The sequence below is a fragment of the Eleginops maclovinus genome, chromosome 7 (assembly GCF_036324505.1).
Source record: "Eleginops maclovinus isolate JMC-PN-2008 ecotype Puerto Natales chromosome 7, JC_Emac_rtc_rv5, whole genome shotgun sequence".
NCBI classification, from domain to species: domain Eukaryota; kingdom Metazoa; phylum Chordata; class Actinopteri; order Perciformes; family Eleginopidae; genus Eleginops; species Eleginops maclovinus.
In genome coordinates, this window is record NC_086355.1 from 10417340 (window position 1) to 10433632 (window position 16293).

The 16293-nt window shown below is 41.3% G+C and overlaps 1 protein-coding gene across 5 annotated transcripts in view; it reads left to right on the forward strand.

Moving 5' to 3' along the window:
• Positions 1 to 16293, forward strand: part of uggt2 (UDP-glucose glycoprotein glucosyltransferase 2) — a 36053-nt gene that overhangs the window by 17403 nt on the left and 2357 nt on the right. For 2 of the 5 annotated variants that reach the window (XM_063888477.1, XM_063888478.1), the window contains exons 25-39: positions 125 to 220; positions 432 to 534; positions 1994 to 2073; positions 3671 to 3860; positions 3984 to 4142; positions 4320 to 4405; positions 6766 to 6850; positions 7011 to 7093; positions 7408 to 7431; positions 13128 to 13232; positions 13343 to 13427; positions 13781 to 13963; positions 14138 to 14298; positions 15757 to 15871; positions 15958 to 16074. In XM_063888477.1, coding sequence (XP_063744547.1) covers positions 125 to 220; positions 432 to 534; positions 1994 to 2073; positions 3671 to 3860; positions 3984 to 4142; positions 4320 to 4405; positions 6766 to 6850; positions 7011 to 7093; positions 7408 to 7431; positions 13128 to 13232; positions 13343 to 13427; positions 13781 to 13963; positions 14138 to 14298; positions 15757 to 15871; positions 15958 to 16074 — 1672 coding nt within the window. The remainder of the gene's footprint in view (positions 1 to 124; positions 221 to 431; positions 535 to 1993; positions 2074 to 3670; positions 3861 to 3983; positions 4143 to 4319; positions 4406 to 6765; positions 6851 to 7010; positions 7094 to 7407; positions 7432 to 13127; positions 13233 to 13342; positions 13428 to 13780; positions 13964 to 14137; positions 14299 to 15756; positions 15872 to 15957; positions 16075 to 16293) is intronic. The other 3 variants (XM_063888480.1, XM_063888481.1, XM_063888482.1) reach the window with 2 other exon arrangements.

A 16293-nucleotide genomic window follows, 5' to 3' on the forward strand; every position in this document is an offset into this window, starting at 1 on the left:
TATATTTATGAGGCTACCTTGTTAACAGCTTAGCATCAGATTATGTGAGCTCTGTTTGACGACTCTCCTCAAACTCCGAATTAATAAGTGATGGACTGTCCCTGTTACACCTTTTTCCCCTCAGCGCCAGCGACTTAGTCATGAAAGTGGATGCCCTCCTTACTGCGGCCCCCAAAGGGGAAGTCAGGAGGGATGTCCAGTTCATCAAAGACAGTCACAGGTAGGAAACGCTTTTTTTCCCTGTCCTATTGGCTCTGCATTCTCACAGGGAAGGGTTTACTCTTCTGTTGTTATAATAGATCTGAAAATTGCTATGCCAACATTTCAGGCAGTGCAGAAAGGCACATCTTTTGATTTGCAGTTGTGCTGAATAAGGGTTGTGTAACCTTGTGTTGCTGAATCCGCTTTGGTGTGCTGTTCTCCCCCCTCAGTGTGCTCCATCTCTCCCCGCGTGAACACGAGGTCTTCTATGATGTTGTGGCCATTGTTGACCCCCTCACGAGGGAGGCACAGAAGATGTCCCCTCTGCTGATTGTAAGCTGAAGAGAGGAGATCTCTCCTGTATTGTTCCCTATCGACGCTTTAAAATCACTTTCACTGTGAGGAAGGGTCAGAAACACAAAGCTTTGCAAGGTGCAAAAGAATAGTCGTTTGTATTTGTCTTATCAAATATGACACACAACGTAAAAGAATAATATATATATATAGCTCCGGACAAAATTAAGAGACCACTCCAAATCTTTCTTAAATCTTTATCTCTACATGTATGGCAGCCATTCCAGTGTTTGTTGAATTCCAACGCAGAGAAAAATTGTCAGTAGTTTTATAGAATAAAAAAAAAAAGAAAAGATTACCGTAATTTCCGGACTATAAGCCGCTACTTTTTGCACAAGCTTTGAACCCTGCGGCTTATAGTCCGGTGCGGCTAATGTATGAACAAAACAGGATTTCCCCCTAATTTTAGCTTGTGCGGCTAATATTCAGGTGCGCCTTGTAGTCCGGAAAATACGGTAACTCAAAGACATCTACTATAAATAATAAAACAAGAGAAAATGAAGTGCTCTCTTAATTTTCTCTTAATAATGATTTAATCTATTTTAATTTGGAAAGGCATATTGTATGTAGACATACATTTAGATTTACATTTTTTAAAAGAGAAAAAAATGTAATGAAAAAGTGAATAATTGAGTTTTTGGGAGAAGGGGTGGGATTAAATAAGTGTTAATGTCTTCCCACCCCTTTTCTGCTGTGTAATCAGGTAGATCATTTGTTTATAAATCATTTGTAAGTCAATAATATTTTTTGCTTAAGTTTGTACAGTATCATAATTCTCTTGTTTAATTTCATTATAATTATTATTTTTTTGTATTATTCTTTTACACGTTCAAAATAAATCAAATCAAATGAAATAGATTTAGAGAACATTCTTATGTTATTCTATCCTCACTCTCTGATCACATGGTTATTCTTTAATGCGCATTATGCTCAGAGATAGTTTAGCTTTCACCAACTCAAAAGCATCAGAAAGTAGAAGTCCCATTCTTTGTGATCTAAAGGAAGTATCCTTACTTATTTAAGACTACTTAGAAACTGCTTCCTTAGTAGGCTTATTTTTGCTGCATCCCCTGTGTGCTGCATCTTGCAAGAGGCTCGCTGTGGTGGAAAAATGGACTTGGATGAATATGAAAATATGACTCACCATGCTTTTACAGACAGCAAGTCAGAGAGCCACATTCAGTAGCTGTTGTTTACAGAGTACACTTTACAAAAGTCTACTGCACTATGAGGTAGAAATGAAGATAACTGCGTATCAGCATTAAGGATGATTTTATGAAGGCAGGTCATTACTTTAGTAAGAGCAATGGTTCAGTGAAACTAAAATCTTCAGTCCTTTTGTTCAGCTAAAGGTTCCTCTGTGTCTTATACCTCTCTGCTGGGCTCTACTCTGATCCTGTTTTCTATAACTGGCTCTCCTGTTCTGTCACTGCTGCAGGTGCTCAGTCAAGTGGTCAATGTGAGACTGCAGGTGTTTATGAATTGCAGGGCCAAGTTGTCCGAGATGCCCCTCAAGAGGTAAGCTCCTGCTCCAGCAGTAATTACATTCTCCTGTTTGGCTTGTTTGTGTATCCTCTGCCCGCTGCATCTCTGCCTCGCTCCTTCCCTTTGTAAGATTATACTGCACAGATGCAATCTGCTTAATAACACCACCTTATTGCTCTGGGCCTCCCTCTGCTTCCCTGGGCAAATTGCTTACAGCTTGCATTGTTGCGGCCTCAAAACATGCAGTAAAAACAACGAAAATAAAGGTTTAAATCTGGTCAATAACATTCACACCACTGAGTGAATGTTAGTCACTATGTCATAATGGATTGTGTCATTAGTAATGAGCAGTAATTTACCTGGAAGAAAATCTTGTACATTTTAAAGTAAAATTCATCAAAAAGGTGTAAGAGCATTTTCTTTCGTTGATACCAAATGACAGAACCTTTCCGGGAAGTTTAACCTCACATTGGGGGCCACTTTACTGTTTGAATGTCTCACTCCTGACCAATCACACTTCCTGTATCCCGCTAAATTTCCTGGTACACAAGTCCGGATGATCTCGGTGTCGTGAAACTTAAAATGTTATTTTTAACATAATTGTTCTGCTATCTTAAGTACTGTCCTCACATTCAGAGATTATTACTATTGATCTAGAACCATAAAACACTATCGCTTATGGATTTGATGACCTATTACATGACAAAAAGAAATGGGACAATGCGCAGCTTTTCTATTTTTTTATTTTTGGGTCTAATCATAGAGACCCTGGTCATAAATGAATGACTTCCAGTGAATAATTTCCCTGCTTGATGTGATTGGGTTAATTGTCTTCACCGGTATACTTCTCAGTGTAGTGGTTTCACCGCAGCAGACCACAGGGCTGCTCAACTTTAGCTCTCTTGGAGAATTGATCAGCTTACAAATTGGAACCTGTCCAATGAAGACTGCATGTTTCCCCTGGTGTACTACAGGTTTTCCTTATTAACTGCAACATCCCCCTCACCACTGCTCCAGTCCACAGAATCATGGCTGCTGTGACTGCAATATAACTTTAAATAATGTGAAGTGTTATGCTCTACCTAAGAAGGCATTCAAATGAAGTATAATTAGCATTGGTTATGTTTCTCATCTGCTGTGTTGTTTACACTGATTATGACTTCTCTGTGTCAGAGGGCGCACAGGAGAAAAAGCAATTAGCATTAATGTTAGCTCGGAGCTAGCCTCTGTGACAACTCTGAGTAATAACGAAGGAAAGGAACATTTCTGGCACACAGACCACCCATATTTATTAATTATTTACACATATTTCTGTTATTGGCCGAGCAGGAGCACCGGCAGTAAAAGTATTAGATTCCTAACTTTAAGGGGTTGTATATACACAGCTGTCACAAAGGAACCTATCTCCCCTGTCCTAGAAAGGAGACTATTGCACTATATGTCATCATTTTAGTGCTCCTGAGGTGTACAGTGTGTTTGTTGGATGGAATTGTTGACTCTGGAAAGTTCTGCAGGATATCCATCATGTTATGTCTTAAATTCTCTTCTCTATTGTTCGAGATTTTGTTAATGTGCGTTTTTTTGCAAGGCCAGCACCTGTATTTGAATCCACGGTTGTCTGTTTTCGCAGCTTTTACCGCTTTGTCTTGGAGTCCGATGTGAATTTCTTGGCCAACGACACAGTGTCTCCAGGACCAGTCGCCCGCTTCTTGGATCTCCCAGAATCCCCCCTCCTCACTCTCAACATGATAACACCGGAGAGCTGGATGGTGCAGGCTGTCCGCAGCCCCCACGACTTGGACAATATCCACCTGCAGGAGGTATCCCGCTCTAGTCATTCATGGCAGGAGTCTAATCGCTCTCACCTCTTAATTCGGGCCGAGGAGCATTCTATTAATCATCCCCCCCCCGCCCCTCTTCTGTAATTTGTTGTTCGGCTCCAGGTAAGCGGTGTGGTGACGGCTGAGTACGAGCTGGAGCACCTCTTGCTGGAGGGCCACTGCTTTGACCTGTCAACTGGCCAGCCCCCCCGTGGACTGCAGTTCACCCTGGGCACCAGTCGAGACCCGCTCATGTATGACACTATTGTCATGGCTAACCTGGTCAGGAGCTTTCTCTACTCAATACTGCAGTCACCAAGGCAGTTTTCTTGCATATTGTTTATGAAAGGGCTGTCAGTAGTTATTAATGTAGTACTTTTGGAACAGAAACTGTGAAAACAAGTGTGAATTTAATGCTGACAGTAATTACTCAGACTCCTGCTGTTTTAACTACAACAGGGATATTTCCAGCTGAAAGCCAGTCCTGGTGCCTGGACCCTGAGGCTACGTCAAGGGAGATCAGAGGATATTTATCAGGTTCTCACGTGAGTATTCACCAGTGTTTACACCACTTTAAACTCCCTTAATGTCGGTAAAGAACATATATATATATATATATATATATATATAAACAGAATATGCACTTATTAGGTAATGACTAATAATCAGGCTGCTTCATTAGTAGCACAGCATGAAGGTTGTTCTCAGCTACCTCTCCATTTCATGCCAGTAGCTATGAAACCCATCACTATGGTAACATGGAGAGCTGCTGACAGTGTAGCCGCTCAAGGTTTTGATGAGTGCAGGGAGTTCTGCTCGCTACAGAGCGGCGAGAGACAGGTAGGAGGAGAGGGATTCTATTAAAGAGAAGACAAAGTGGAGGGATGATTCAGCTGGTCACCTGCCATGCCATCCACCTCATATCCGCCACATATCAGCAGTGTGTTTCAGTTAGGACGGCGTAGGTGTCAAAGGCTGCATGCACTAAACAGAGCGCGTTGGCGTTGTCTAATTTCCCCGGACGAATAAAAACAATATTGTGCTTTGGTTTCTTTGATGCTTTTTTGAACAGAATACAACAATGGCGTCTATTCGTTTATTTCTGCACTTTTAATTGAGTTAAAAGGACCTAAAACAAACAAATCATAGCTCATAATAAATTCTACGTTACATTAAAAGACGTGATAATCCCTCATAATCAAGAACCCTGAATCGGGTGTGCACACTCAGCATCAGTGCTTCATGTACGAGATGTCCCTACAATCACACACATTGTCCTCTCTGGCTATCCTCACACAAGATTTAGGACACATACAGCCCTCGGTTCCTCTGGAATCATATCAGACAACCAAGATTTATTCCCCAATCCTCCAGGTGAAGCTAAGAGGTGATGTCATTTTTCACCTTGGCAGTGTCATTATTCTTGTGGTTAGCGGCACTCTGCTCTGGTTAGGTGGCCGATCCGGGTCTAGTGGGAGCCTCTGCGCTCTCCATTCTCGGAGCCTGCGTTTTTCCCTCTTCCATCCCGCGCTGCCACTGCGTCTTGCCCTGACAGCGATGAATGAGATGGCCAGCTCTCCTCTCCTCAGAGCAGGGATACAGATTGATCTCTGGCGCTTTTGTAACACAAGCCCTAAAGGCTGAGTTGCATCAGTGACAGCAGAAGAGGCAAAACACAAACAGCACTTTGGGCCCAATGAGGAGGGGGCATTTATCATCGTGATAAGGTTAGTTTTTTTGCCTTTCGTAAGCAGTGGAGTCTTAATGGCTCGCTGTGCATCGTAGCCTTTTGCTCATCTCTTCCTGAAGTTTGCGCTCTGGTGTTCCACCATGCAGATCCTGCCTGCCAAAACACATTCTCCCCTTGACAAATCTGTCCTAAAACAATTACAGGGAAAGGCAAGTGTTATACAATCAATACAGTACAGAGTTTCTCATTATATCTGCCAGTGTGGCTGGGAAGTGGTGATGGAGACAATACTGGTGAGGTGATTCCAAATGATGATGGAGGGCAATGAATATGATCGGTGTGTGACCCTGGCAGACGTCCCATTATCTTCCTTTAAGTGCATGCTCACTGTCTGTTAGTTGTATGTCCATTATCTGCTGGTGTCTCCCTAAGGAAAGGAGCTTAAACAGTACACTTTCTTTCACTGTTGCTATGGCTAAAACATGTGAATCAAGCTCACTGGAAATAATTGATTCAAGTCAGAGTGATTGGTTGAGTTGCTTATATTATGTAATGATGTTGATAGGTGTGTGTGTGTGTTCAATTAGAGCTGAAAATAGGCCATAATTATTCACTCTTTTTGACTTGTCTATAATAAAATGTAAAGTCTTATGATACTGTTCATGACGGAACAGCCAATTGAACTTTGTTAGAAAGACTGTAGTGATTGCTATCCATAACAACTCATCTGATAATGTTTTAATCTACTACTACTACTGATGTTTTGGTTCAAAATTAAAAAATAGTCACATAAACTAAAACTATTACCTAAATTATCATTTTTTTACCATTACCATATTTATAGCTTAGCCTCACAATAGATAGTATATCCGTAGCATCCATCAGATATCAATATTTGAACTTAATAAAAAGACTATGGTCTGATCCCACTCTGTGTCTTATTTACATACTTATAAGACTGAATTATCTATGCAGTACTAGCGTGTGTAACATTTTCATTATTGATGTGGAATTATAGAAGAACAGCATATATTCCACTTTTTTGAAATTGTTTTTAGTTTAAAATCATGTTATTTTGACAGGGTTTTTTTCCCCCAGTCTCTAAAAGGTACTTTACCTTTAGGTTAACTAGCTGCAGATCAGATTTCCTTATTCATTGATTTCCAATTTTAAGCGAAAGTTATACATTTGATCACCATTTATCCACTTTTTCAGACATGATGGAACCGATTCCCCTGCAGACGCTGGTGATGTCCTTGTTGTGCTGAACAGTTTCCACAGCAAGATCATCAAAGTCAGAGTGAGTGTTTTTCCAGACAGTGTATTAGATTTCTAGTTACTGGACATTATGAAGCTTGCAGTAAGATGCTCTTCAGCTGGTCACACGTTGGGGACGTTTGGAAGCAGTTTATATAAATCACTGATACAATGATTGTTGGGTGTCTCCTTTCACATTACAGGTACAGAAGAAAGCAGACAAGATCAATGAAGATCTTCTAAGTGAGGACAGTGAAAGTAAAGGCATATGGGACTCCATAGCAAGGTGTGTAATTCTCACACACATCTTACATTTGGTTGTGTTCTCCCCTTTAGCTGAATGGCAGTAACCACTGTGGCCTCATTGATCTGTGGGTTTGCCGATGTTCCTTCTGTTTGTCAATTATCCCTTGTGGTTTCAGGAGATCTAATTCCTCCCCTCGATCCAGACTGCAATATTACGCTGTAAGATCTAGTCTTGCAAAAAATATGTGCTTCTGTAGGTATGTGTGTGTGTGTGTGTGCGTGCATTTGTGTGTTTTCCCCAACACTTCCTAACTGTGTGATCCTGTCTCCTCACTTAATGCCTGCTGTGTGCAGTGTTTGGAGCACTTTTGAAAAAAGGTAGGCAGTGTTGTTGCAACCCGTTTAACACTTCAAACGTCCTCATATTCATCAGCATGCAGTGGTTATTGGTCGCTTTGCGTGATGACAGAGAATGTTCTTATGAGAAATAACAGGAGAGCAGTAATAATGTAAAGCTTTGTTTGAATAGGATGTTTTATTTTCATGTGCTCTTTTGCTTTCATTCATTTATTTATGTTGTCATTTTCAAAATATCCACAGCACTAAATGAAGTGGTGTTTCCTGCTCTATGTCCAAGTGGTAACTGGTGTCAACTAGCAGTGTCTGCGTTGTGTTTTGGAAGGATAACACCCAAGCCAGCATATCGTTGGAGCCCATCTCCGTTTATTCTGACAACAGATGAACAAAAAAATCTGTCGTTACTACATTTTATACCCTCGCACTTCTTGCACAGATTAAATAAGAAGAAGTAATTCAGCTCATACACATGTTCATAACTTAATGCAGAAATGTCTGAAAACAGTGCAGTGTACCTCTCCTGTGAAACACGTGCACAGAAAGGGAAGAGGAAAATGTGAGGGACATATAAAGGGGGGAAGTCCCCACAAAATAATGATGTTGGTACAGGGACTGAATTTGGGATTTTCCGCCCACTGATTTGAGTCCTAACAAGTCAGGTTTTGGTAGATACAGAACACAGAATTTGTGTGATTATAATAAAATAAATTACAAAGAAATATTAGACTCTGTAACATCAAACACTGCTGCATATGTACAAGTGTTACACATGTCTAAGAGCAGGAAACAATCTACACAAACAATGTGTTTTACGCTAAGATAGCACAGTATATTGCACTTTAAAACTGGGAATGAATAAATAAAGGGAAACCTGTGGGAGGGGTCGCCTGTAGCCTTTAAACTTAGACCAAAGTTATGTTGCACATGTAGGATAATTAAAAGTAAAGATGTGTGGAAACTTTAAAAAGCATGAGCATTGAACCAGTTACTTCCTGTGTCATGACTCCTGTGTGTTTTAGTGACATCAGCAGGGATTCCTCCTGGTGAAAGACGTTGTGGCGTGTGACGCTCTGCCTCAAGTCACTCATGTAGTGGGAAAACCACATGGACTTTAGGTCTTCCTATACAAAGACAGCCAGTTGTGTAGAGCGAACAGTAACGGGACCTGACAACTTTGGAAGTCATGTGAACTTGGCCTCAACATGTGTTCACCTTCACTGTGCAGTAAAGATTGACTCATGCAGAGGCAGAGACAAACCAATGATTTTTTGTGTTGACAAAGGAATCAACTCCTTAATGCCACAGCTCTGGGACTCGTATCAAATCTCATTCTCATTTTTTTTTGCAGATTCCATCCTGATTATGTAACTGTGGACTAGCCGTGTATGTTTACCATCATACTGTAGAGGTATTGGTTGTACAGTGATTCTTAATGGTATGTAACAGGATAGGAAGGTCTATGGCCGTATTTATCCAGGGTATCTGGGAACATCAAGCATCATTGGGCGTTACTAGCCTTTTGGTCCTTGTGTTATTGCAGAAACAGTGGGGTGATCTCAGCCGCACCTTAAGTGCATTCTTGGTTCTGCTGTCTGATTGGGATGCTTTCTGTAAAGGTATTTTAGGCTTGTCCATCTGGGAGGGCAACCCCCAGGCGGAAACGGAACAAAGTGAAGGGATTACAGATCCCTCCTGGCCTTAGCGTCTGCTATTAGGCACTCCAGGAGCTCACTTGGGCTTACTTCAGGACCGAGGGAAAGAGAGCTGGAAGTAGTTGGATGGATGAATAGATTTATAATTGAATGTAATCTTCAGATCATTTCCCATCGTATGGCTGATTTGAGTAATGATACTACTTTGAACATTAAAAGGTTAAGTAATAGGTTGAAGAATCTTGTTCCAAGGGGCAAAGTGTCTTCTTAAGTGCCAGTTATGCATCAATTTAGAAAGTTATTACATTTGACCGCATTTGTAGAGGCGTATTTTGGAGTAATTTGAATTTATTCTCCTTGCAAATATTCTCTGTCCAATTTAAATCCATGTGCTCTGGAGAATATAACGACACAGTCTTATTTAACATCCAGTGACGTTGGAAATTATGTCTAAATAAAGCAGGCACTAGATAAAAGATGAGCAAAAAACACACTGAAAACCATCAAACACCATTAAGTCTGCTTTACAGACGACCCTCACAGGGAAATAATAGTTTTGGCATTGATAGAAAATGTGTTTTTTTGCACAGGACCCATACATACATACATACATACATACATACATACATACATACATACACACACACACACACATACATACATACATACACATATACATACATACATACACACATATATATATATATATATATAAATAAAAACATTTTAAAATGACTGCACAACTTAACAATAGTGACAGGCAGTAACAGGGACTGAATATTTCAGAAATCATTGTGTACACCTGGACGAGTGATCTTAGAAAATGTTGGCAGTTTCAAAGTTAAGGTGTCTCCCATCACTTCATTTGTAACCTCAGAATGCTTTGAGGGACTCACTGCTGGGCGGGACTGAAGGCCAGGTATTGATCGAACACATCTGAAGAATTAGGGATGTGGATCGAAGATGAGTGAGCTTTTACAAATGATCTAATCTCGGAGGAGAGTTTTATCTGTGTAGACTCATAATGAAGCTGAGTGGAAATAGATTTCTTTCCTTTTCGACATGCTCACAAACCTTTGTCTGTATTGCTGTTCTTCTTTGTGTCCGGCTGGACAAGTGCTAAGGAAAATGAAGGAATGTTTTTTTCTACTCTCAGCCTGGGGAACGGTTTGACGGTTTAATGTCCTTTACACTGAGTTTACAGATTAGGAACTTCACCACAGAGAGGGAGAGAAAGCATCCGCGGCTGTGTTACCTGAGGGAGTTATTCAGATTTTAGGCGGAGGATGTTTTAAAAGCCAACTTCCTGAAGTAGTCATAAGATCTTGAAGCGTTTTAGACGGGGCTTGGCTATTAATGATTTGTAGACTGAATCCAAAAACCACAACAATTTGCTCTGTGTACTTTTCTAAGATCTGAAGAAAGCTGAAAAAACATTCCCCCATGAGTGTTGGTGGTCTCTTCTTGCTTTGTTAATATTTTCGATGGTTTGGGGTTTGATATTGAGACTAGTCTCAAACCCCGGCTTACAGCATCAGTGAAAAGCTTAGAAAGTCATATTTAAAAAAAAAAAAGGTACCAAACATCCTCTATCTGTTTTGTGTGTGTGTGTGCTTATGGCGAACATCTTGTTTAGTGTCTTGGATGATCTCCACACAGATATAATTATTCTGCTCCATCCACAGAGGAATATCAGAAGTAGAATCGAGTCCTGGTAGCGTTAGTGTCCTCTGGATTTATTCCGAGCTTTGTGGATACTTCCAGAGGTCCAGATTATCTGGTGTGAGTGAGTCAGCCAAACGGGCTCTCACCTGACCCAGCTGCTTATCTGCGGGATTGGGGGGGTCAGACACTGTAGTGCCGGAGGCCCTTTATAATGGTTGGCTTAGTCATGGCAGGCAGCCGGTATTCACAGACCCTTATGATATTCGGTGACTCCACGAAAGCCAACTCAACTAGAGAGCTGTGCTTTCGTTTGAGAAGGGAGAGGAGAGTGCTGCATCATGGGCCGTCATTGAGTTTGTGTGGTCTGGATGTTACTTGCTTACCAGCCAATTTCTTCTTCAGCATTTGCATGTGAGAGTTGTTTTTAGAGGACGAGGTGTTTCACCGTTGTCTTCCTGGAGCCTCGGGGTGAGCCTGTGTGTGTGATTGAGTGTGGGAGAGACTCTCCTTCCCTCATCAGCAGTCTGTTACCGACAAGGACACACAGTTTGACTGCAGACACATCGACCCTCCGGCAAAATTCCTGATTTCTGTCCGCTAAATGTGCCTGGCATCATGAGACACTGCTCTTCATAGAGCTGGGGTGTGGAGAGTGTCCTTTTGTATGGTTTGTGCTGGTATCTCAACATTGTATTCAATTAAGTCGGTAACCTTGATTTTGAATCGTTGGTTGAAACACCTATCTATTTACTTCCATTTCACTATCTTTGAGCAAGCAGGATTAATAAGTGGCATTTTGGGGTATTTCCGTCTGCCATGTTTGTGGATTCAACAAGTGGAGTCCAGTTCTACTCGTGACGTTATAAACCGGTGGCGGCTGTTTGGTCGGGGCAGTCGTGCAACGTCGGAAGCGAGCATGGAAAGTTGTAATAAATCACGATATATAAAAATAGAGCGGGCATATTGTAATTAATGACAAATAATTTTGCATTAATAATAGTGTATAATCATAATAAGAATAGTAATGTCCTTCTCTTCGTGAGCCCTTTAAGACGCAGTGAGGTTTTTTGCTACTCCAAACTGGGAGGAGATGCTCCACAGTGGACCCATGTTGTGTTCTGTTTTTATCCCTTTTATTAGTAAAAGCAGCCACACTTCACTTCCCTTTTTAAAGTGTATTCTTTCTCGGTCTGCCCATTGGCATTTTTACTAAATTCATTCATTCAAACACCCTAGTTTATGCAATGCAAATGAACAGGGTTGGAGAAGGTAACATCCTTGGGAAACAGTTAATTCGGTTACATGAAAAAAATTACAATCTCAACTTCTATTTCATTTAATAAATAAACTCCCTCAGGTCCCACCAGGTTATCAGGCTTACCAGAATTACCTACACTTTTCCAAAAAATGGTGCCTCAAACTTCGCATTATTAATTTTGCAGTCATGTGGAGCTGACATTTTTGGTGAAAGGATGCAACCACAGGCTGAAACAGCCTCCATTTTGTATTGCTTTGGGTCTTTATAGAAACATTATTTTTGCAATGGGTCCAATCTAAAGAATAAATACCGTATTCAACTCACTGGTTTCTTAAAAAAAGAGAACCAGCAAGGCAGCAAAACTACTTCTCGTGTAGGTTTATTTATTCAAATCTACGACCACTACTCTCACTCTGTTTCCACACTGGGCTTTTTAGATTGCAAACCCATCTCTGCGGCCGCACTCTCTGCTGTCATTACGGCTGTTATTGAATTATTCCGCGTTCAGCTTGACCTAACGTCACATTTCTTTTTCAATCAATGCAGTTGACGTTGTGTGACTCACATCATGCAATGCAACCATTGAAGCAGCTCAGGCCCAAGAAACAACGAGCCAGGCATACAGCGGAAGTAGCGCTGCCTCTTTTTCACGATCTGATAATCATTTTTTATTAGATTGTGTGTTTTTTTACAAAACTGTGCAATGTGAAGAGCATACTCTGCAGCTTTGTCCACAAACTGAACGTTTTTATTATACATTTATGTCTCTAATGTTACCAAAAGCTTAAAATCCATGACACGTTAGTGCTTCCATTTCAAATTTAACAGGGAACTTTGACTTCCTGTTTTATTGATTGGATAGACATTATTTTCATTTTAGATGATTAGACAGCTAATTTCAGTGTCTCGGTTCTGTCACACTATTATTTAAATCATCCAGAGATCCTGAAGAAATGTTCATGTTGTTGTCGTAGATTCACTTACGCTGCTTCACAGTATCGCATGGTTTGTCTGAGAGTGTGTGGCAGTTATAATTACTATTGCTCCTGGTTCTAAAAAAGCATGGTGTGCCGGCTTTCTCCTGATTTACTTTCCCTGTGAATAAGAAACCGGTGACTCATGTTCCGTCTCCTCATTTACAGCATCACAGGTGGCGGCTCCAAGACGGAGGACGGGGAGAAGAAGAAAGAGGATGTTCTCAACATATTTTCTGTGGCCTCAGGACATCTGTATGAGCGCTTCTTGAGGTGGGTCACCTTGAGTTCACAAACACAAACACTCACACGCTTACTTTCCAGGCCATTCACGCTGCGTTCCTTTTAGCCCTGATCCTCAAGCTGATCCTTTACCATTTCAGAATAATGATGCTGTCCGTCCTTCGACACACAAAAACACCTGTCAAGTTCTGGTTCCTGAAGAACTACCTCTCCCCATCTTTCAAGGTACTTCCCCTTTCATTCGGTTTCTCCTACCTATAAACAATAACCTTCACAGCTTTAGTTATACTAAGCAAAGACGTATCTGAGGGTTGTTACCTTGTAATGGTTTCTCAGTCTCATCAACCTTTTTATGCTTGTAACATAATGCCTGGAACACACAATAATCAGCATTATTTTTGTACTACTGGGCAGAATTGAGTAATATATTTATATTTTTAACTAAATAAACTCCGTATAGGTTTTTGTTAGCATATTCAACTTCATTAACATCATTTTTGTGTTTTAGTTGTTAAATTATTAAATGTGCCCTTTTATTTGATTTATTTAACCTCTGGAGTGTTTTTTGGCATGGTTAGGAAACCATCTCTGACATGGCAGAGTCGCTTGGCTTCCAGTATGAGTTGGTGCAGTACAAGTGGCCCCGTTGGCTCCACCAGCAGACTGAGAAGCAGCGCATTATCTGGGGATACAAAATCCTCTTCCTGGATGTGCTGTTCCCCCTGGCTGTAGACAAGATCATATTTGTGGACGCCGATCAGGTAAGGGATCAAATCAAAGGGCCATAGGAAGGAGCTGGGTGTGAGTGTGTGGCTGAAAGTGAACAACACGTGGAGATATCAGTCGCAGAGCCGGGGTGAAGATCGGTTGAGAACACCGCGGAGGGTCGTCCCTCCTCTCCGTAATCACCAATATTCTCGCTCTTCCTCTCGCAGATCGTCCGCGCCGATCTGAAGGAGCTGAGGGATTTTGACCTGCAGGGAGCTCCTTATGGATACACACCGTTCTGTGAGAGTCGCAGAGAGATGGAAGGTTATCGCTTCTGGAAGACCGGCTACTGGGCCTCACATCTAGGACACAGGAAATACCACATCAGGTAGCTCTTTTTAGTATGTGTGTCTGTCATGTGTACAAACAGTTCCTGCAGACTGGTGAACTGCATAAATCAAGATACACATTAAATATCGCCATACAGATGTTACCTGTTTTTTTTGTTTCAGTCAGGATTATATACAGTACCGTGTTTAGAAAACGGCAAGAATTTAATTTAAAAGCTTTATATATTTACAGACTAGTGCAAAACCAAGCAGCTTATAAACATCATATCGTAAAAATAAAAGAGGTTTGCAAATAAAGAAACGCCATCAAAGAGTTTTATTTAAGTTATTGTTTTATTTTTTGACCAAGAGATGCTGATTTGAAACCGTTGTTATGAACAGTCACGGTATGACTCGGCCAGAGAGAGGGGAGTTTGTCCGAAAGCTTGCCGCTGTATTCACACCCTCCGCCGGAGAGAGGGGAGCTTCGGGAGTTCTGAGGTTGTTTTGGTTTTTCTCCTTCCTGCAATATATTTGGATCTCAGAGACTGTTAACCCAAGAGATAGCTAAACCTCTCCCCGACTGTAGTTCTGCAATCCCATCATACCCAGGCAATAGACTTGAACCGACCTACCAGAAGTTTGCTTACTTTGATTTGTCAAAAAAGTATTATGTTTTCCCAGATTGCTCATTTGCAAGCAGAAGTCAAATATATATACACCTTTTTCAATGTTAAAAAAAAAAGAGGAAATGGTGGCTATGCTACAGTACTGTGTTCATCCAGTTTCCATGGTGATTGGACCTCTTACCAATTATAGTTGCAGTTCTTGTGGATCTGAAAATAAAAAGTTCAGATTCTTGCGAGGTGTGTGGCACTGAGTTCTGCCTCTGTCAGTGTGATGGCAGCCAGTGGCTGAGCAGAGAGTGGAGAGCCGTGAAGCCGTCATCTGATTGGATGCCAGCGTGCTGCTTAGCTCTGTGGGGCAGGACGGATTCAGCGAGGGTTTAATGAGCGCAGGTGAAGAGGAGGAGGTGGATATCAGCTGGCAGGCCTAGATCTACATGAATCCCAGGGAATCCTAAAAAGTTTGTGAATTTGAGGGGGAAACACAGCATTAAAAGTTGCTTGAATTCATACATTTTGTCCAAGAATACAGGTTGAGGTTTAATTGAATATCTGTGAAGCCGGCTAAAGCATTCTCACTCACTCACTCATTACTATAAAGGCTCTCAGGGTTGTAACAGTAGTCCAACAGTTGTGAATTTGAAAGAATTGGACCTTGAAAATAATTCAAATCCAAGTCTATAAAGGTGTGGGAGCCCTGATCTAATAAGTGATCAGCGAAACTACACAGCGTACAGCGTTATTAATATTCCACATTAGGTTCAATTATCTGAACGTGCCTTTGGGTATTTATCTTTATTAAGTCATCATTTTTTTTCATTCCAACGGGCTTTTAGGAAATGGTTTTCTCACACCTGCTTTTTATCTCTCTCTCCCCTATATTTCCACCAGCGCGCTGTATGTAGTAGATTTGAAGAAGTTTCGGAAGATAGCGGCCGGGGACCGATTACGAGGCCAGTACCAAGCCCTGAGCCAGGACCCCAACAGCCTGTCCAACCTGGACCAGGTGCGCAGCTCTGAGGGGACATCACAGCATTAGAAACACGCTGTAGATATTCCACATGTGTGATATATGTTTTAATATTCTTTTAGGACCTTCCTAACAACATGATCCACCAAGTGGCCATCAAGTCTCTCCCTCAGGAGTGGCTGTGGTGTGAGACGTGGTGTGACGACACGTCCAAAGTCTCCGCCAAGACTATAGACCTGGTGAGTTCCAGAGCCATGACATCCATATCATTCAGCATCAGGCCTCGAGGAAAAACTCCCTTTTTTGTTTGTTGCTCTAATCCATTTAGCCTTCTTTATTTTCAAATGTGGTTTAGAGACATGCTGATGATAAAAACATGGTTCATATACCACTTTTTTAGCCATATGTGCAGGTTTTTGATGATAATGGTGAACTGTATTTGCTGCAGCACTGAAAGA